This window comes from Glossina fuscipes, unplaced genomic scaffold, assembly GCF_014805625.2.
Source record: "Glossina fuscipes isolate IAEA_lab_2018 unplaced genomic scaffold, Yale_Gfus_2 28, whole genome shotgun sequence".
NCBI classification, from domain to species: Eukaryota; Metazoa; Arthropoda; class Insecta; order Diptera; family Glossinidae; genus Glossina; species Glossina fuscipes.
In genome coordinates, this window is record NW_023998423.1 from 8,929,483 (window position 1) to 8,952,540 (window position 23,058).

Below are 23,058 nucleotides of genomic sequence, written 5' to 3' on the forward strand. Positions count from 1 at the left end.
ATATATTCTTATATATTCCCTTTTTTGACTTTTCTGAGAGTAAAATTTACTTTAAATGTTAATGACACAACACGAATAAGATTTGATGATTAAAGCACAGCCCAGCTATTTGCCTTCCTTCGAACATGTTGTGTATGTTACAACATACAAAATTTTACGCTCAGCAATTGATTTTTATTATTCTCAATTTCTGCTAAAGAAATGTAAAGCAAAGTCAATTTTACTCTCAGATGTTGAATATTATTATACTCAGCTTATTCTTAGCCTCTGTATATGAAATGTATAAAGCAAAGATAATTTTACTCTCAGAAATTGCATTTTATTCTCAGTCAAAGCTAAAGGAAAAATTTTGCTCTGAGAGCGGATTTTTTCGATTGTTTTACTTGTGTTTGAAAGAGGGAGAAACTTTTACAATATAAATCCAAACATTTCTATTTTTTGTGTTTTTTTTTTTGTGAATTTCAAGATATCAAGAAAGGCGGAGATATTGTTGTTTTTAACTTAAAATTAAAGTCAATGTGTGTAAAACTTAACTAATTAAAGCGTGAAACGACAAGAAAAATTTACCAAAAAAAAAAAAAAAGAAACTTTAAATAATATAACAATCATTATTGTTGCTTTATTTTTCTTCTTAAAGATATCGTGATTGAAAAATAAATTTAAAAACAATTTATATATTTTGTAAACATTGTTGAAACAATGCGCGTCAATAGCAAATAATTAGAAAAGTGAGCGATGCGAGCCCTTTTTTTTTCTTAATTAATTTTCATAATTTAAATAATATACTCAATGATATTGAGAAAAAAAAAAAGACAAAAACAATAAATTTCGAAATAAACAAAATTCTTGGGTGAATTATATTTATGAAATTAAACTAAAGCGTGCTAATAACCGACTTTAGGCATTTATGGAACGTGAAAATATTCATAAGTAAACAAAAAATAAATGCATAAATATATTTAACAAAAAAATGAGAGAATTGAAAAAAAAAACCGAAGATCAAATCATATCTGACAAATTAAAATTAATAGTCGATTTTTTTCTTTTCGAAAAAGTTATTTAAGGAATTTGTGAATTTCTTATCGCGCGAGACCTTGTGCGAGATAATATACGTAATACTGAAAAGAAAACTTAAAATACAATAAATAAATTATTATAGAATTTATGTGAAACTTAAACATTGCTTGATATCTCTATGTTTATATGAATCTGTAAGCAAATAAAAAGCGCGCGCTTGAGCTTAAAAGACCTTATTAAACGCTTCGTTATGCTAGTGAAAAATTGAATAGAAAACACCTTTACTTGTATGTACGGGCGATTGATTTATTTATTATTTGTTTAGTAATAAAACAAATATTTAATCAAAACAAAGAACCGCAACAACAACAACAACAGCAACATTTATGATTAATGTAACAAACACTAAAATGACTTAGTAAAGGGAAAAACAAAAACAAAGACAAAAAATGAGGAAAAAATAAGTAAAGTGTATAGAGGTTTTAAAAATAAAACAATGCTCAACAAAAAGTTATGCAAAATAATTATTTTAAGATAAATTATCTTAATGTAGAAAGCTCAGATACAAGAACGACATCATAATCTGAAAAATTAATTTATGCGAAAAAGTTGTAATGAATTGTTGTTTAATTTAAAAAAAAAAAGAAAAAGAAAAGAAAAATTGAAAATATTTATCCACATGGATAAACGGTGGTAAATAATGTTTGTTTTATTTAAATTTAATTTGTTTCTAATTTTTACAAAAATTTTAAAAGATTAATTAATTGAACTATTAATATGCTAATGAAGTAATCAATGGATAAAGAGAAACAAAAAAAGCAAAACAACTGAATTTTAATGAATACGTCTCTCGAACACAGATGGATGGAATGAATCCATATTAAAAAAAAACCAGTTGCAGCTTAAAACAAAAAACAATTTTTTTCTTTTTTTTTTTCAACTCTTCTTTCTTGTAAAGACTAATCAAATAATTTGGATTAAACACGATTTGGAAATGATGTAACAGAGTAAGTTTTTCGATAATTATCTAATTTTTAGTTTAATAATAATGTTATTTTGATTTTTATGTTTACTTGTTTCAATAATAATTATACGATGTCTCGTAATAGAAATTCGTTCAAGGTTTAGCTTTTTTTTTTTTTTTAGTTTTATTTTTTTTTTTTTTAATTTCAACTAACTCTATGGTCTCATATAACCAAGCCAGCAACTGGATGCTTAATCAAGTATAGCAAACAACCATAATTCAATGTTTAACCGTAAAAGGTAACAACAGCAACATATGCTTAAACAACACACATGTTACTTAGGTTGATAGATATTTTTATATATATGTTATTGTTCTTGTTATTGGTGTTGTTATTATTATTATTGTTGCTGTTGTTGTTGTTATTGCTGCTGTTTAACAAGTTACCTTAAGTGTTAAGTTAAGCACTACGTATGCACCTGTTAGCTAATATTTCTGTGAAAATATTTTTCTTGATTTTATTTAATAATTTCGTTCCTTGCACACTGTTTTCATTAAAGTCATTACAATTTTTCTACTCTTAAGTAATAATAATAAGTACCATACGATAATTACTAGTTTGGTTAAGTGAACCTAAGAACGACAAATTGCAACTAAATGCATGGTAAGCTTAAGTGTTGGATTTCCAAAGATATTGCTTTTTATGAAAGAAAGACGACGAGCAGTAGGCTTTGACATTCCGCATGAGTTAATTAATTGAAATATGGTTAACATGTGTTTTTATGATTTTCTAAACGAGTCGTTTTGAATTCTCAAAACAACATCTCCACAATGTGTTGCTTCATAGTCCTGGACATTAAGAGACGATACGCTTGGCAAATTGTAGTGAATGATTAAAGATTAACAGCTAAAGAGAAGAAAATTTGAAAATAATTATTAAATAATAAAAGAGAACAGTGCCCTCAACATTTTGCTCTAAACATACGAAAAGAAAGAGTTTTTGTTTTGCATTGTCACGATTAGCGATTAGCATTAAGCGAACAAACGCTTTACGCAATATTTTAATATTCTCTGCAATTATTTTATTTGCGGCTTGATAGTCCTTGACATTTATATGGAGTTTCAGGTCAATGTAATCAATTGCTTCAGAGCGAGTTTCTCAATTTTCATTATGACTGACTGAAAATTATGATTTCTGATTGCCATGAAACGCACCACTATTAGGGTAGATAAGACTTCAATCTATGCATATGCGTCGAAAACAACCAACCATTTGAGGGGATATCGTGCAAATGGTGCAGCAAAACCCAAGAAAAACCGGCGCCGAGAATTGTTTTGACTTTGGGCTTTTCTTACATAATTTTTGTTGCGAATATGAGAATTGCATGATTTTTGATTTTATTTTGCAAGCGAAACGAACAACAACATTTATAAGCTAGAGGGTCGAAAGTTGTGATGATTTTTTAATCACAATTGCATACTCTATAGCCTAAGATATATTTCTTGAGTTTATCACATTGTACCAGGACTTTCTGACCAACAGCTGAGGTAAGGGCGCAGTAATTGAGAAAGGTATTGAAAATTATAATCTAAAAGGCTTGTTAGGACCTCAATCGCTTGAGCATGTCTTCGTTATAACCGGCTGACTAAAGCCTTGTCGACAGGTCTCCCATTCCCACTTTAATCTTAAAAGCTACGCGGTTTTGAAACAATGTTTAGGATAATAATCGTTTTAAACAAAACTTTATCATTTGCACTCACTTATACTTCTGTAAACTGCAACTAAACTCTGGCTCCAAAGCTGACGCTGGCCGATAAAGACTTCTGCTCTGCTAATAAACAGTGCCGCTTGTATGACAGGTGATCACAAGAAGCACAAATATAACAAGTCGACAGATTTCGGTGCGACGCTTTCTCAAATTACGTTGAAGCTTTTCTGTGATTTGAACGATCACGTTGAGGCTTTGTCATCGTTTTCCTGCACTAAACTCTTGGGTGAGCCCGATAAATCCGTAGGTCAAATTTAGATTGATGCTCGCAATAGCTTTGCAAATATCAAGAAAAATAATTTGAACTTCTTCGTTTTATCCTTACCGCCGAAAGGTGCAAGAAGGAAAGAGATGCAAGAAATTTTTCCAAAATGTTTCCAACACCAACCAATCTGCACACATTATATAATGTATTCATTCCTGATTAGTATCAAACTTCCAATCATTCTAAGCATGCTTCTTCTATCTATTTGTCTGTACGTCCGTCCACATATACATATGAGATGTTGACTTGAAATTTGGAAAAAAATTGCATTTTGCTTTTGCTTGAAATTTAAAATTGAAAATGAGCCAAATCGGTCAAAGGGCATGCCTGTAGGGCGCCTTAAGCTGAGAACACCTTTGATTTGAAAGAAAAAATTGTGTTGGTGAAATACATTACAGCAATATATATACTCTATGGATGATCATACAATACCTCCCTAAGAGTGTAGACAGCAGGCACGGGCCACTCAATATTATAGAGTAACGACATTTACTTTTTTTCCCGTTCTTTCAAGTGCTTTCTGAGATAAATATAAAGAGTGTGCAACAGAGTCAAGCTAAACATGATTTTTTCACTTGGTTTGTGTAAAGCTAGTGACTGATTTTGCTCCAAGGTAAAGTGGGCAACTGTCAGGGTCGTGGCCTGGAGTCATATTTTTAATGTTGTTACTCTGTACAGTTATCGTACTTTAATTTATGTATCTTTAATAAAAGTCTTTGCTATTGTTTTTTTTATCTGAGATTTTATCAAATCATTTGCAACGCCCAAAAGGAAATTTCAGGAAACCCACAAAGTATATATTTTCTTGATCAGCATTAAATTCTGAATCGATTTGAGTATGTCCGTCTGTCCTTTTGCTCATAACTTATAAGCCATAGTAGATAAATGCACAAAAACTTGTATGCACATTCTATGGTCGATGCTGTTGCGCCTATACAAAAATGGAAAAAATTGACCACGCCTACCCGATACTATATTGTGTACCAAAAATTCTTTTTCATTGCTTTTACAAGCGTAGGAACAAACTTCAAAAACTCCATAAAGTATATGAATTCTATGCCAGGTCAAATTCGGAATGCACCTAAGAATGTCCGTCCGTTTATCTATCGATTTGTCCGTGTGTGAAACTGTTGTGGTAAACAGTCTCTTGTCCGCAAAAATGAAAATATCGCCTACGAATTTGCAAAAGAATTTGGAAGCGACCTAAGCTTTTCAAACCATACGCCTACAACGTTCATGCGACTGCGCATCAAAGGCTTTTATTTTGAAAATAAAAAACAATCAGCCTCACCCACTTCTTATGCATGCAGAGCATGCAAATTTAATTCTTTTATTTTTCTGGTCTTTTTTAAGATAACGGTGAAGGGTATAAAAGATTCGGTCACGACCGAATATATTCGCTATTGGAAGCATTCTTGTGGACGGCGGGCAGGCATTTTCAAACTGTCTACATTAACTTCTGCAATAATAAACGCGATGACCGGAGGGAAAAGTTAATGGCAGAAAAGAGGAGCATGAAAATTTGAATAAAAAAGTTGATTTCATAAAATGTAAATACATTTATGAATTCTTAAATTAGGGCGAATGAAAATATAGAAATCAACATGACCCAGTTCTTCGACCGTGACTTGGAAAGTATTATCAACAAGTGACAGGTTTTGTGGATTAAAATTTGAGAAACTTTTAGTGAGTATTTCAACTGCATAGGCACGTAAATATTAGAGCTATACTTGGCATGGGCCAGAAGATATGAAGATAAGTATTGATAAAAAGTTCCAGCTTTTCAAATTTGTTTTCTGTATTTAGATGTTTTTGAAGACATTTACGGATCTAAACGAAAATTATGTGAACTTTCACCTGTGACGATGAATGAAAGTCGAAGACAAGTAATTACATCTAACTCTACTGAAGTGTGCATATGTATGGCAGTCTGAAAACCGTTAGTACTCATTCAGTCAACACATGCTTATATAAGCCGACGTTTAAGACTAAGTTAATGTTATCTGTGCCATGAATAGGTCGAATAAATTTTTCGACTCCTACTATTACTGCTACTCGCTCTAACATATTTTGGAAAACTTTCCACAACTTTATTAACTTAATGCTAAAACTGGAATACACTTAAGTTGTAGAAAGAATAAAAAATAAATAAATAAATAAACTTGAAAACTTTCACTTAAGATATATTACAAACGATATTTGTTAGAATTTTTAGAAAAATAATTTATTTTAAAGCCTTTAAGAAAAAAAAATTTTTTTTTTTTTTTTTTAATTTTAACTGCTTTAACACCCACAGTTAAATGATCCAATGCATTCATTACATTAGGTACATTAGGCCATGCATAAGCGGAGTGCATTTGGTCATAGTCGTGGGTTATCTACAGCAAAATAGTAAACACACTTGTTGTTGTTGCTTGCAGCCGTGAACTTATTTCTAATTGTGTGCAATAATAGAAACTAGGAAAACAAAAACAAAAACAAAAAAAAAAAAGCTGTCAGACGGTTGAAATATTTAAATATAACTGTGTTTGGAAAGTTATGCAAAAATTATAAACAAATTATGTCAACTATGATTTATAAGCAAGTTTTAAAAGCAGACAGTTAGTCGTAAATGCTTAAGAAAGAAATAAGCATGAAGCAGTGAACGCTTAACAGACGGAAGACAAAAGAATGTCACTGCAAAAATTACCGGTAAAATGAAAAACATTCTAATAAAAAATTTTTCTTTAAAAATATTTTATTATAAGCATAGAAATATTGGGTTAACAAAAACCTCTCTGGCGTATTCTAATTATTTTTATTAATAATTTCTCCTCGATTTTGCTTAATGCATATTGCATGTGGTATATAATGTATCTTACACATAATAGATAATAAATTTATATATATATTATATTGTCTATAATATATTATATATTACATATCATATATTATATTTCGTATATCACACATATATACATATTAGTAAAAGTTGCAAAAGTTTTGATCAATTTTTCATTTGAAAAAGTCGTTGATTGTGGAAAATCGGTAGAATATATTTGAATCAAAATATAGTTTCCATCATTTTCTACAATGCTTTGTCAATATTTTTGGCCCATGGCGGGATCGGCTTTGGCAACGATTCAGCTACCGACCCATTTTCGCACTTCTTCAACTGTGCGGAGACGCGTGCCAGCCAAGCTATGTGGCACGGATGCAAACAAGTGATGGTCAAGAGACGTCATGTCGGGTGAACATCCGCTGGGTGTGGCAAAATTTTCCATTCGAGCTGCAACAGTACATCCTGGACAACTTTTGCACCAAGTGGCCAAATAATTGCATTTTTAGTCAATTCGTGTCGCCACTTTTAAACCCTTGAACTCAAAATGATATGATGGAGCAGTATCATCATAAGCCTCTAAACATTTTGGTGGGCTTTGTCAAGAGATTTCTTCAAATAAACAACAAAAATAATGAATTTGCAAGAAGAAGAATTTTGAGCACTCTATGATTAGCGTGGGCGTAAGCTCAATCAATCACTAATGTTAAATAAAAAATTCTTATTTTATATAGAGAAAGATGGAAACGATTGAATTCAATCGTTATGTACATTTGTATTCCCCATTTCCTTATCATTTTTCGCTGATCAAAATTTTTGCAAACACCTAATACATAAGCAGAGTATTGTGTGTATAAAAAGTGCAACGCGAATCTTACTGCTTTGGACAAGCAAGTTATAACTTTCGCTTACTGAAGTGAATATGAAGCGGTAGATGAATTTTTGGCAAAATGTTTAATGAAAAAATTTTCAAAGTCTCTCTTATTCGAAGCGAATTCTTTCGAGAACGTTCACGTGTTGCAAAATTCGCAAAGGAAAGCTTTGCAACATTAAAGTCACAGGTTTTCGCAATGCCCCCTTATTTAAGAGACATGCCTCCTTTTGGTTAATATCAATTTCGATTGAAGCCTACTTTCCGTTCGAGCAGGGCTTTCATTCAACGAATGTGTGCTTACATATATGCCCTCAAAAGACCCACTGTTTGTACTGCACGGAATTCATTATTCTGTCTGAGATGTGATGAAAAAGCGTATAACTCCCCTTCTCCCCACGAGCTAAGGTTCTTGTCTTTTTATAAAGGAGAACGAAAGCAAAATAAAAGAAGCCCCGCTAGACCTTTCTAACGAATTACCTGTAAAGCAGAGCATAATCCATTCGGAATTTGTTTCAAAAAGTTCGATCTAAATTTTTAGTTCGATTAACAGAATTTGATGATAAGGAAGTAAATCGAGATATGGCAAAGTTAAGCGAAGTAAACCACAGAACATTTAAGATTGATTAAGAGGCGTGTTGTTTGCATTCCATATAAAGGGCAACAAATTTGATTCTTATTTGAATGACTTCGCTATTAGCCGCGGCGAACGCTTCATCTACAGTAATAATCCTTGTAAGCGCTTGTAAACTGTGATGACCATTCGAAGCAATTGCAAAGTTATTGATTGTGCATTTAAATGAATGTTGTGTCAATGTCGCCAACACTTATTGTTAACGATAAACGGAAAAGAGCGCTCAAGTTTCGCAATGCAATCTTCCCAACTCCTGTAATTTCCCTATTATTTAGCGAAGAAGTAGCCAAGCAGTAGTTGAACACATTATATATATAGTCGTATAGGTGATTGATCTTTGCTTTAAAGCTTTGCATACTTCTACGATAATAAAAATTAAAAACATTAAACTCAAATCGCGCTTAATTCAATTTTTAGTACTTCAACTTGTATATCATGTTTTCAGTATGCCTTAAAGCGTCATTTGTGCGACAATTAGTTAATTTTTTAAATTAAGCGCAGTTTATAGATTTATATTTACTGCGCTCATTATTTTTATGAAATATCAAAAAAATGTTTTTTTTGTTATACGGAACAACTTTGGAGGAAAATTATCAAATTTATTAATGCTTGTACCGTAAACGGTACATATGAGATGGAAATGGCATACACTCATAGATAGTTTGATAGAAGACCAGTTAATGCAATCAAGAGAATCCACAATCGCGGAATCATTAAGGTGTATGCAGCGAAAATATAAGAACAAGCGAAAACACTATAGTGGTAGACGGCCCGCCGTTGTATACTCTTTATCACTCTACAGTTGTTCACATAACGACTATTCAAAGTAAGATATTGTATTGGAATTAGACGAAAAAGTGGTCCTATTCGACCCATTTTCAGTTTTGCTCGTTTTTGCGCTAAAATATGTCCAAAAGATACCAAATGCTCCCAAAATATTTGAAACATTGCGATCTGTAGGTTAAGCATAAAATCTCTATTGGTCGGTTTAATAACAAGGTGTTCTCAGTGTTGCATACATCCGTACAGACATAATATACCGTGATGCCACAAATCGTGTACGGTATAACAAGAAGCAATTTCAAGGCCAGCGTTAGAGTGAATTTTCGTTAATCAAGACCAATTTTGAATTAATCTTCTACAGCACTTTGTCCTTCAAAAGCACTAGAGACAATGATAACTTGATTTCACTGGAAACGGACAAGACCCAATTTCAGATTTGATTCCTGGCTATCATATAAGAAGGTATGTGCCACGTTTTGGTTCCCATTTTTTTTGTCCGCGAAAATTAAAATCGAGAAAGATGGACGAACGGATTAATTTACGCAACAATTTAATAAGATAGATCCAAGTCCTACGTTTACTACGACGAACACGCTATAGCATCATTATACGGCCCCTGGGCCCCTGTTTGTTGCAAACCATATAATAACCTTTTACCTTTATACCTCTTATACTACGTAAGTAAATGCATTTTTCTTTAAACTATTAAAAAAAAAAAAACCGAAATTACTTATTTGCCAACCTATTAAATGAAATCATTTAGAAAATGAAGTCGTGCCGCGTAACGGGATGATTAACTAATTTGACTTGAAAATCTTATGGTTGCGTTAGCAAATAAATTGTTGAAAAACGACAAATTATAATGAGTCAGTTCATGGCTTTAATCGCAAAGAAGTGTTTGGTCAAATTTTTATTATTATACACGCTTTAGTTTCGTTAAAGTTTTATGACAAGTCAAAAACAAATACAAATTTTGACATATTTTTTGTTGTTTTTGTTGTTAAATTATAAACCGACATAAACCCTCATAACCATTAGGCTTATATAGTACGTGGTGTTAAAGCCATAAAAACTTTCGGATTTCTTCATTTTATGAGTTTTACATATACACACACGCATACATACGTAAACGTATAGTTGAGATGTTGCTCTTTGCTAAGATCACATCATCATAAAATTTGTTGCACCCACGTGCCTAAGTTTCATTTTTATTTTTTTTTTATTTTTTTTTTTTTATTTTAATTTATGCCGATTTACATGCATTAGCGTTAGATTTTTATGATGCCCATCATGGATACCATAAAAAAATTAAAAAAAAAAAAAAAAAAAGAACAGAACTAACAAAAAAAAATCTTTAACTATTCATTCTATCTCATAAAACGTTGATCGGTTTTTATTGTTATCGGTTTTGGATTGCAATTGTTGTTCTCACATACTATGTGTAAATATCTATATGTACGTATAGCCATAAATATACGTAACCTACAGACGTGGTTGTATGCAGGTAGGCTTAGTGTTCTTTTTTTTTTTTTTTTTTGTTAAGCTGAACTGTGAAGTATAAGTCTAAGATCTGTGTGTGTAAGTGTAAGTGTAAGTGTGCATGTGTATCTTCTAAATTGTTTTCTTTTTCCATCAGATGCAGTAGAAAGCGCGTGTTGCAACTTAACAAGTTTATTGACCGCATTTATACATAAATACAAACATACTTACGCCCGAGTACAAGTTTAACTATCTATTTGTATATTTAGTGGCATATGGATGTGTTATGTTTTTTCCGCTGCCGTTGCTGTTGTTGTTATTCTTGCGTTATGGTTATTTGTTAGGAATTGCGTCTTAAATATTTATATATTGTTATACCAAGAGACGAAGGATGGCGGTATCATTGATTTGTCATTCGCGTTGCGACACCTAGAGACATCCTTCAGATACACTCTAAAGTATACCCATACAAAGTTCTCAGTTACTAGACGCTTATCCATCTCTTCGCTTGTCCATTCATCGGTTTTTACAGTTCCTAAGCTCGTACAGACTAGACAGGAAGCGTGAAGCTTAACACATATGTTCCTCGTCCAGGCCACAACAATTGAGAAAGAACTTTACCATTACCTAGAATAGATCAAGGATTTGATACAAAATAATATTTTCAAGTATATTCCTTAGCGTATGATGGTTATCCAAGGTTCGTCTTAAACGCTTCTCTTCGATTTTCTTATTTGTTTTCTTTTGCTTTTTAAAATTTTTTTGAAAATTTATTATATAAAGCAATAGCTTCAAGTGCCTGCATTTGCGTGCATATGCATATTTGTTGACTGAGCTAAGTGTCAGTTTTGTACTGGTCTTCAAAATAATTATGACACTCTCTGGTTGCTTGCATTTCATTATTATGCCAGCATTGGTGTTATTTCTGGCATTATTGCTGTTATGTTGTTGACATTTCAAATGAAAGCTACTTAAGCCTGAAACTTTTAACATTTATTTACATTCAAATAATGCTAAGAGCGAGAGACCATAGAAAAAACTTATTAGAAATGAAAAGAAAAAAATCGCGTATATATGTTTTTCTTTCTTTGCCTTATTTTACATATTTAAAAAGCGAGTCTTTCATAGCCACGACTTGAAACAAAATGATAGATAGATAGAGTCTTCTTCAACATATTCAATCTAAGGATATTAAAATAACATTACAAATCACATAGTTCCAATAAAATTTGGACACTTTTGCTTGAAACTTTTTATAAAACAACAAATTAGAGAAAGATCTTGGCTAAGGGATGAGAGAGAAATTCTTTTGAAATATCATACACTATCATGTGAAAAGTTTTTCTGGTTGGGGTAAATAGTCGATTAAATTACACAAACAACAGTGGGGATGGGTATATGATATCTATGGACTAGACGCTAATGTTAGAACCGCCAAATATAGTGAGCGAACCAATGTTAGAAAAACTACAGCCGCAGATTGTCGAACATACATTGTCTCTTGGAGAAATTGTTCCTATATAGAGTAAAATCAAGTATATATGATTTTGATTTCTCACTCTTAGGGGCGTCACAAAGCGCTTTTCTTCCACTCAAGTTGGAACGATCAGTTACTAACTGAATGTAAGAAAAGTCCGAAAAATATTTTCGCTTCTGACCGGGTATTTTATGCCGTTATCAACTTTAAAAAAAAAACAAAAAAAAAAATTGAACATCGAAACTCTATGGTATGTAAAGAGCATGGCTAATTTTCTTTTCCCATTTTCTGCGGACTATCCATAGCAGCGACGAGAAAGTTTTTATGGTTACATCTCTTGAAGCTTAGTAGCACTGAGCAGGGAAACTCGAGAAAGTAAAGGTGATCTCAATTTATAGTTATTTATAGTTAATTGATTTACTGTGAACGTAAACTCTGCCCCATTTAACCTATTTGGCCTGCTTGCAATAGTTTCACCAAATGTGAAGTGGAGGAACGTGAAGATACACAGTTGGCTGGCATACGTAGTAGATAAGACCGGCATGCATATATCGATCTAGATTTTAATACTGAAGGACTTCTGAGGTTGACTTCTGGGTTTTGCAAACATATTGACAAAGAGGAGGTATCCTCACTGCTTGAAACGATTCTTCAATTTGCCACTTAGTGCCTCTAGGCAAATTTTCTCAACTAAGCTTACCCCTAGCTATTTTCGAACCCTCTAGAAAATAAAGGAAAACGTTCAGTACATGAAAGTCGTGTTTTGCTTGAAATTTTGAGCACTTCGCATAGCATTCTGAAAAGCCTACCTGCCTTAAATAACCCTCTGCTGGGAAGGTACAATCTAAACTCATCTCTAGTGATATCCCCAACTTCCCCAATACATTTACAGATATCTTCACAAAATGTTTTCATTTTTTCATTTACGAGGTTTTTGAAATAATCGTATGTTAGTGAAGGTCCATAAAAACTACCTTGAAATGGATATGAGAAGCAATTGCAAAAAAGTAAATGTTTCTGCCAAGAAGTTAAAAATGTAAAATGACGAAAGTCGACATTGTCCACACAAAGTTACACGCGATAAAGTTGAATTTTTTTCACTTTTCTAAGGTTTTTTGTTTACTTATCACAACGCAAACAAAACAGTAATATGTTTAAAACTATTTTGTGCATTCCTCAATTGAACATATATGATCTGCCTAAAAATCGGTTAATTCTAAAATAAATATGGTGGACACCACGACTTGGTGGCTTACCGGCGTTATGAGTATCAAACGAACGCGTTTGGAGAGTAGAATTCGAAAAGCATAGTGGCCAGTATGCGAGATATGACATACGCCTAACATAACTTTCTTACATAGATTTTCGGTGACGTTATACAAAAATTTTTTCCTAATTTATTTCATTTCTCTTTTGATTACAAAGGTCTCTTCCATAGAACAAAATATGTCGCGGAAATAGTTTATAAACACATATCCTATGTAATTATATATCTACGCAAAAAAAAAAAAAAAACTCCACATGTTTTCTATTTCACATCCTATATTGAACGATTGATTCTTAACTTTCACATTCGTTTATTCACATACATCAGGTATGCACTCTGCCACTTCACAAGAAAAATTATAAGCTTCGTATTGTAACGATTGGAGAAAGCACTGCCCTTCTGATTCTTTGCTTATCGATCTGGCTTAGGGTAGACGACAAACCCGTTGTTATGTGAATCGCAATGTCATCATATTAGATCATATCAAAAGTCTTTGCGGTTTTTTGGATGGTATTAATGCCTGATTGTCTTAAACGAGCATGTGACGTGGGATGACATGGGTAACAGTTTAGCTTACATTATTTGTGAAAATAGTTTTCTAATTCTTTGCTTATGGAAAATGTTATATTAATTTGAAAATGGATGAAATATCTGAAGAAATAGGCCATAAAAGAGGTAAAACAGTATCCAGTGAGAATGCTGAATGATTGAACGATGGACCCAGGAGTGGTTTGCTCGATTCAAAGATGCACCTCGCTCTGCTCAAAAAAGTCGATGAAACTTTGCAACTGATGGAGTAAGATCGGCACGTAAGCTGTCAGGAATAGGTGAGGCACTAAACATCAATCACAATCACTGCTACAAAAAGGAGCTCGAAGCCACGGAAGAAACCTTTTTCCTTTCTTGCAGAATTATTTAAGAAAATTTTTTTTCCGACTTTCTATTTCAATTTCGGGGGGGGATATGTTTCTTCTCAAAAACAAAAAAAAAAAAAAAATTTCACAAAAAGTAATGCTTATCTGAACCTTCACTCTATTTCAAGTCTGGGCATATCACTAGTGTTTTTTACATGATGAATATCCATAGGAAGAATAAAGCTTTCGCATTTGTTTAAAATCACAGATGCTTTGAAAATTTAGTCCAACTCTGAACCATGACATTTGTTTAAACGAATTTGATGATAATCATAGAATAAATGAGAACTTGTATCCTCAGCAACGAGGTGCGTTAACATACTAGCATGAAATGTTTTGAAATGCAATTTTAAAAAATCGCATGTGATTAAAATGAAATCTTATTATATTATTGCATGAAATAACATTCTATTCAGTTAAACCTTTTGTGTGCACATGTTAAAGCATTACCAACGCGAAACATTACGCCGATGATTCATTAATGATGCGCATTGTGATTTATCGGATTCCACCGCCATGCTTATAAGATCTTATTAAATGGTGGATGAGGCGTTCACGCTTAAGTTATTGTTTGTTATTTATTAATATCGGAATTGTTGATTGAATAACATACTTATGTGCAGATAATATTTTCCTCTCAATTTAATTAAATATCAAATCTTTGTTAGTTTTTTTTTTTTTTTTTTTTTTTGTTTTGTTTTTTGCATGAAATATATTGCTACGGTAATGTTAGCTGTGCGCATACACAGAGGCACAACAACGGGCTTGGACTTTGCAAACATTGCCATCGTTATGGACGTCATTATCATTGTCAGTATCACTCGCTTTTCATCATCATTACAAGCAGACATAACTTCATTTTATCTTAAGGAATGTTAACATATCTACAGAGAAAAGTCAGCTTGTTTTACAACAAGCACTCTCTGAATCTTTTCCGCCATTTGCGGCTTCTGTCAGGATATTTTTTTTTTCTTCTTCTCTGCTTAATATGTTATCGGTTTTACGTGGAATGCGATGTAATGCAATATAAAAGAATTTGTTATAATTTTCTGTTTTTCTTTCGCCAACAATTTAACGGTTATTTGTAACGTTAAACAAGATATGTTGACAAACATGACGATGATAGTTACTATTTAGGTCTATATATATATATATATATATATATATATATGTAGAAATATATTTGAAGAATTGTTTGCTTGTTAAAGTATTAACGAAAGATCGCGTACAACAAAGCGGGTTTTTCTCTTTATTCTTCCTCCTATAATAATAAATTAAGAAAATATTTTGTCCAAGTTCGTTATCATCTGCTTTCTTCAAATGCCGTGCCATTGAAAGGAATAGAAATCCTGTACAGAAATATTTGTTTATAGCTTTAAAACAGATCAAAACATCATCACCGCACCATTACCCATAATATATATAGAAGAGAATACATAAGATGCAGTTTTTACTGGTGTTGCTGTTGTTTTTGTTGCTGTTTATTTATTTATTATTATTATTTTTTTTTTGTTGTGTTCTTTTTACATTTTTCTTTCAAACAGTAGCCTGAATTTTTCCAACACCCCCGGGGGCTACAAATGGATGTTGTGTGCTTCTCATAAACGACGGCTTTTAAGATTGTGCTGATGCTTCGTTGATTGTGAATTTAAAAAATGTGCGCTTTTAACGTGTAATCAAGCGTTAAATGTTACGTTTGTAACGCTTCACTGTATAGCAATGTTAGGTAGGCAATCAGCGAAACTATTCAGTCATACGCTGTGCACGCGCTCCTCAAATTACATTGATTTTCATACCTTTAGATGGGTAGATAGGTAGATATACCAAATTAATTTTAGCTTCAGCTCCAGGGCCTCTAACCCACTCTACAGAAATAGCATTTCTGGTTATTTGTTTTTATTCTCATCATACGAGCAAGTGAAATATGTATTAGATTTATTTTATTATTTTTAATTATGTAAACAGATAAGTGAAAGGAGGAAAGATGCTTTTTCGTCTCCTATAAATTGTTTATATTAAGTTTCAAGTCCTATGCAAAGCATTCCTTTCAGATTGATAAACAATTTTCAGAACTTTCCCGAGCGACTATAATGCTGTCAGCTGTTTTTGCAAGAGGCTGGAGCCTACCCATCTTTCTCTTCAAACTCTTTCATAAAGTTAATAAACTGAAGACAATGATAAAAAAATAAAAATAAAACAGAACAGATTTCTGTCCCAAATTTCCCAGTGACGAGCAATTAATTTGAAAATGTTTTTACTCGAACATCCTTTTAGAACAAAACTTCCTAAGCTATGCTTCACCGAAGCACTCGAGATTGACCCTTACCAAAACGGCCGCTTCATAAGCGTTGTTATTAAAGTTGCCTCGTGGACTCATCTCACAAATAAAATAAAAAAGTTAAAATTCGATCGGTTGCAAGAGAAGAAAAGCTGGTCCGTAAGAAGTACTTAACATTTTAGCTAAGGACTTTACTTTTCTTTACATTCGCACTCAAAATTCTTTCGTTCTTAGCACGGGATATACACCTAACCTAACAATTTCTTCTAGATGTTCTTTAGACAATTTATTTAAAACCATTAAAACTATAAGTGAGTACAAGCAAAGATATTAAAATCGATTTTTGCGTGCATAAAATGTCCACATATATCTAAGAATAATTAATTGTTATTAGCCGCACAATGTTATTCTCCCTATCCTTCTTCTCCTTCTCCTTCACCCTCTCCTTCACCGCCACCTTCTTCCTCGTCTTTTTCTTCTTTATAAGGATATTCAGGCATAATGAAATTGAAATTGACGCACACCCCCATCTGAAAGTGAGATCGAAAATCTTATTTAAATTCCCTTTCAAGTTTTAAGTTCGAATACGCTTAAAAGCTTACAAGAACTGCGGCACCAATCGAAGCTAACAAGCCACTTATTAATACACCGTTATAAAGCTTTTGATGACTATCGTAATCTTTTTTCCACGAACCAGAGGGTACCGGGCAATCATTGAATGTCGGCCATTCGCCGCCGTCCTTGAACTTGGCCTTAAACTGATTGTTACGTGTATTCATATAGTCTGCAATCATGAGAGCGGAAGTTTTTCATTCGCCAACGCATCTCCTTTTATGATTTAATTCCTATGATTTATACTCACTTGTCTGATATATTCTAGGTCCACGTTTCAGCAAATTTAAGGCAAACATTATCTATATTTAAATGATTTCACAAGAGTTTATAAATTCTTTTGAAACGATTTGACAATTCCGTTAATAGTAATGAATTTTTCAAAATACTTTTGTCATAGCTGTCAAACGAACGAGAAAATCAATAAAATTCTTGCACAGTAAAAAAAGAAAAAATTCGTTTGTCTAGTGAAAGGTTGATTCGTGGGACAACCTTGTACCAGCAAACAAAATAATAGAAGTTTCATCAAAATTCAAACAAGGCATTGAAGACATCGTATAAGTTCGCTTTAGAGAAATAAATACCTTCAATGTGAGCGTAACATGCTATGTCAGCTTAAGCAGAGAGAAAGCTAGTTTAATTCAAATAAGAACACGTTATCGCATTCCGTGACCACTATTTGAGGCTTAAAAGAAGTGTAGGCATATAATTTTTGTCTCTTTTTTGCGAATGAACCTAATTTCACGCTTTTGAAAATAAGCGACGTAAGACCTAATAGGTTAACATACAAATATCCATACAAAAATTTTTGCCCGCCGTCGTGCACAACCCGCCCTGGTGGTGGCTGGTGGTGGCTTTTGCTGCTGATAGTGTAAACCTTCGACTTAAATCTTAACTAAAGATTGTCGTGAAAGTAGCAGAGGTTTCTATTGGCCTATTCGCCTAGAATCGCAGATTGATTCAAAAAAATGATTAGATCATTATTCAAACTATTTCGACGTATCGCATATAATTGCGGAGAACAGTAAGTAACTTCAGAGTTGAATCATTACAAAAATATCAAGGGCTTGTTTGTAATAGAGTCGTTCATGGTGTTCTAAAAATTATAGACTCAAACGGCATCACACATTGGATTTGCAGTTAAGAAATGAAAGCATTTTTTATTTGTTAAGTTAATTGAACGAATCTTTTTAGTTTGTATAGCACTTGTATGCCTAGTTATCATATCTGCATTGTTATATTATTAAAATTGGGGGACAATAGGTTCCAATTTATTGACAATGTCTTTCTATCACACTTACTTGCTATTCTTTATTGAATAGATTGCGAATGCATAACACATAATATACATAACATGCAATGACTTTTCTTATTCTTATTCTTAAAGTGTACGAATAATCAAATCAAAGAAATGAAAGCATATGAAAGTTTTATTAGCCGTAATATATATATATATATAAAAAATATCTCAGATTTTACTGATTATTGTGAGATGTCTTGTCTTTTCTCTTTCCTATGCCTGCTGGTAATTTCGCCATTGAATCCGGCAAATGCTTGATGGAGATAATATAAAATAAAGAGCCGGAGAAGCGTATATTCATTGATTTCCTTTTACACTAATCAGCCTGTAGTCGTTTACATAAGTGTGGTATTGTCTTGACAGCTTTCGAAAAATGCAAAAAAAAAAAAAAAAAAAAAAAAAAATAAAAAAATGCTTTCATAAGTTTTTATTATGCATTATAAATAAAAAAACGAATCACTTGATTGATTGGATTGAAGCGATACACCACAGTAAAACTAAATGATTGAAAAATTGTTTTCTGTAATTTAAGATCTTAAGATCCTATTATATGTACGTGTTGTGTTGTTCAGTTTAAAAAGAAAAATAAAGAAAAAAAAAAAAAGAAAAAAGGAAAAAAGAAAGCAATGACAACAATTTTGTTACCGTTTTCTGTATGTTTCAACGAACGGTTACTACACGTTTACTATATATCTGGTATAGACTAAGTTCGTGGCGCGGCTTGTAACACGCCAAAAATACGCCACATAAAGTCCATAATATAATTAAATACATAAGCAATTAGACCATGTGACGGCGCTTTTTACAACTTCCATGAAGACGCAAAGCTGGAAAATTGAGTTCGATGTCTGTCGTGTATAGGATAGGGCATATAGGATATAGAATCCTTTACAAATATCAAAATTAAGTGTTAATTTTTACCAGTGTAGCCAGACGGCAAATCATATCCGCGGCGGGCAACAAACTGTCTTTTGCGATTTCTGTTAGTTTTCGAAATTAATTATGGAAAGTTTGCAGTGCCACCCAGGAATTGATCGCTTAGTTGACACGCCTTAAATTCGCCATATGTTTTTTTTTTTTTGTTTTCATTTTTAATTAAACGCTTCAAGTTGCGCGTATCCTTAATGCAGCCCGAGGCGAATATACTTTTCTTCATTTTATTTAAAGAAATGACAGCATTTATACCATATAATGTGTTTACACAGACGTATATGTGCACAAAATGCGATAAATATATATATATATATATATATGTGTGCATGCACGTAAACAATCACTCGTACCTACATATACACATATTTAGTAGCAAGATACGAAATGAACAGGAATTAAAAACAATTAAAGCACAATTTAAACTGTCCAACACCAAACCGACACAACCGATCAAATGATCAGTAATAAATGTTTTACAAGACAATTGCTGGAAAGAGGAGACAGTTTACATTACATTTAATGTGCATTCTGTCGTATATACAATATATTGTATGCATGTGCATACCATACCTTTCCCCGGAAGCATATTTGTTACGAATGTGATGTGTATGTGTGTGTGTTTGTTTGTGTACGATTGTAAGCGAGCGAAAAGGCAAACTGCGCACGTTTTAAAGTAGTTGCAAGAGTTTTAAATCAAACATAGTGGCATAGAAAGACATTGAAAGTTTCGGTTAGGTTTTCGTTTGCTATGGTTTGGTTTGGTTTTGGTTTAGTTTGTTTGTTTGCTTTTGTTTTACTGGCCACAACTGATGTTCCTGAATATATAAATACAGAGATGAGCTATATATTTAAAGTTGAAAAAATGAAAAAAAAAAAAAAAAAAAAAAAAAAAGAAGAAATGTCTCGTACATTGCAAAATAAATGTAATGCAACAGAGGGGAAAAAATAAGAGGATTAATAACACAAAATTGTTTCAATTCTCCTCAGGGGGCGTTATTAGGTTTAATTTGCGAAAGCAAAGAAAAAAAAAAAAACAAAAAAATCCACTTTCATGCGGTTAGCTGAAGTTTGGAGATTTACAAAATCAACAAAAACGCAACGAGAGATGAACGAACCAACAGACGGATGGACGGACGAACGGACGGACAAAAATAAATAAAAATATTTCACTGTATACTTAATGTATGGAAGTAATTCAATATAGCATTTAACAGTTTCAATTTCAGTTTCGTTTTAATGGCTTTTAATTTGATTAATGGAATAAGAGCAACCCAGGGAGAAAACAGGAAGATATTCGCACATGGACAGAACGAATGCAATCATGCACCATAATTATATATGGCACGGTATGTTTTAATATACAGAGTCTTACAAAGCAGAAAAAGGGATTTTTTTCTTATTAGAATTTATATTAATTTTAGAAATATACTATGGTACATATATGTGTTTATATATATATATATATATGACTTTTTATCGCCTGACTTTAAAGAATGTTTAGCATTCGCTTTAAATGGAATCCGTTTATATTCATTACTTAATTGAGAGTAAAAAGAGATTTACTAAAGGCGAACGTAGAGAAAAGTAACAGCCATTGTAAGCGTAACATGCTATGCCTGCAAATCTAAGCATAATTTTTATAAAGCACATAGGCATCTTCTTCTATCGCCTAAATCTCTGTAACAGATCATCAAGATAATATTTCCAGTTACATTTAACATATCTAAGAAGTAATTTTCTAACCGTTCTATATAATGTCTAAACGTAACAACATTGAAAACCAGATTTCTAATTTTAAGATTTAAAAACCTACGGAAAGACCGTATTGGACATTACAGAGAACGTTTTAGGATCGCGGTCACGAATTTAACTGGCAGACAAATGGACCGACCGGATCAATATGGTTTCATTAACAGTCCTAACCCATCCTATATAGATTCTATAGAATCTTCAAAATAAATATTTCAAAAACCTATCTAAGCCCATTTTGCCGATGTAAAATAGCAAAACTTAGCTCCACTTTTTCAAACTGGACTAGACAAGTACGATGAATGGATGTATGTTATAAGAGATTTTAAGCATCTTAAGGATCAAAAGAGGGATAAAAAGCAGAATAGTTTTTAAAATCAGTTAATAGAGCTGCTGCCTTCCGTTGACTCTTCTAAAAATTATCGCATATTTATTAATCCTAAAAATTTTTCAAGCTCTGGCAAACCTTCCTCCGTTGACATCGGTAATTGAGTGCCAAGATTTGGTTATCATTCGTGTCTTGAAAGATGGGTAAATGCTTTTCTACTCACATATCATTAATTTTCATTTATTACCATTTGATCTCCATTTAAAATTGTGCTTTAGAACCTATGGTAAATTCTTCACTTCTCCTCGCTTTTACATTCCTTAAGTCCAAAAGTCTTAGTTTCCGTTTCGACTTTTCGTAGAAGGAACTTTGTTGCATGCTAGTTCACGAATGAAATACTAAGCTTCCGCATAAGATAAGTGGATTAAGCTGAAGGGGAAATTTAAAGATGATGGCTGCTAATGAGAAACAGCTGACTAAATTATCTTGTGATTAGCATAAGCCGTTTTGCAACAACTTCATATTATTCGTATATCAAATTCCTCTTGACTAAACTTTGCTGAACAAATGCCTCGCGATCACTCATACATAACGTATAACTAGTGTTTCTTACTGATGACATCATAAACTACTTTCTGCTTTCTTGATTGATTCAGAAGTTCTGTTACACGTCGAAAATCTTATAAGTCTGCATTTGATCAGCATTTGAAAGCTTGTAAGACGCTTCGATCATCTTCGCCCCCCCAATTTTCTGATTTTAAAATTTTTCAAAATCTCCGAAAAGTGAGATAGAAAATCGATATTGGATCTCACCACCTTCGGTTAAACGAGGGCTGATTTCAATGATTTCATTAAATTCATTTCATTTGAAGTCGTTTTTTTTTTTTTTTAATTGCATTAAAATAATAAAGTTAGTTATATGGATTAAGGAGCTTAAAAAATAAATCGCGTAGAAGTCAAGTCTCTTCTTTCAATTCTGATAGAATGGATTTCGTCATAATTTCACTGAAATTACGATTTTTCTTGATTTCATTTTGATGTTTTCACACCCTACACCACCTACTTGGGGTAAAATGGCACATTAAATTTGTGCGGATGTATGCAACATCCAGAGCAACACGGGGAAGGCCCATTTTATATTAAAACCGATCGATTGAAAATGACTTTCTGAATCTATCTAAACTTGTCGATCCGTTTGTCTGTCTGTCCGTCCGTCTTCTTTTTCCTCTATTCAATCTGTAGATTGCAACTTTTGTGATATTTGGTAGGGCGATGTAGAGTATTTAATGGTTCGTCATAGCCCACTATAGTGTTTCTATTCGGTTTTATAATTTTTTCTTAATTTCACTGTAAACGCAATATAAATAAGGAATGCAAGTCTCGAATATTTCTACTTATAACGCTTATGGGAGAAATACATATACATAGATAATTTTAGACAAAAAATCATCTAAAAGGCTTCTTGTTGAACCCTGTATATTACTTTCTTTTTTTTTTTTTTTGTTTGTTTGTTTTTTTTTTTTGGGTACACATTTTATATTTGATTTATGTGTGTAATCTGTTGTAATGGCTCAGTTTAATGATTTTAATCACATGTGAG

At 32.5% G+C, this 23,058-nt stretch overlaps 2 protein-coding genes across 5 annotated transcripts in view; one reads left to right on the forward strand and one right to left on the reverse strand.

Annotated features, from left to right (window-relative positions):
* Positions 1-448: 448 nt before the first annotated feature.
* Positions 449-23,058, forward strand: part of LOC119636680 (putative GPI-anchored protein pfl2) — a 112,206-nt gene continuing 89,596 nt past the window's right edge. For all 4 annotated transcript variants that reach the window (XM_038032215.1, XM_038032214.1, XM_038032217.1 and 1 more), the window contains exon 1: positions 449-2,024. The gene's annotated coding sequence lies outside the window, so the exon portion shown is untranslated. The remainder of the gene's footprint in view (positions 2,025-23,058) is intronic.
* Positions 16,979-20,827, reverse strand: LOC119636683. The gene is made up of 3 exons (XM_038032221.1): positions 19,370-20,827; positions 17,399-17,450; positions 16,979-17,320 (listed from the first exon to the last, which is right to left on the reverse strand). The coding sequence occupies exons 1-3, from the start codon at positions 19,391-19,393 to the stop codon at positions 17,127-17,129; spliced, it is 270 nt and encodes an 89-aa protein (XP_037888149.1). The 5' UTR covers positions 19,394-20,827; the 3' UTR covers positions 16,979-17,126.

Coding starts and splice junctions, on each gene's coding strand:
- LOC119636683 (XM_038032221.1), bottom strand. CDS start 19,393: ATGATTTGCCGTCTGGCTACACTG. Junction 17,451..19,369: donor TTTGCCGTCTGGCTACACTG/GTAAAAATTAAC, acceptor ATTTAAATATAG/ATAATGTTTGCCTTAAATTT. Junction 17,321..17,398: donor ACCTAGAATATATCAGACAA/GTGAGTATAAAT, acceptor TCATGATTGCAG/ACTATATGAATACACGTAAC.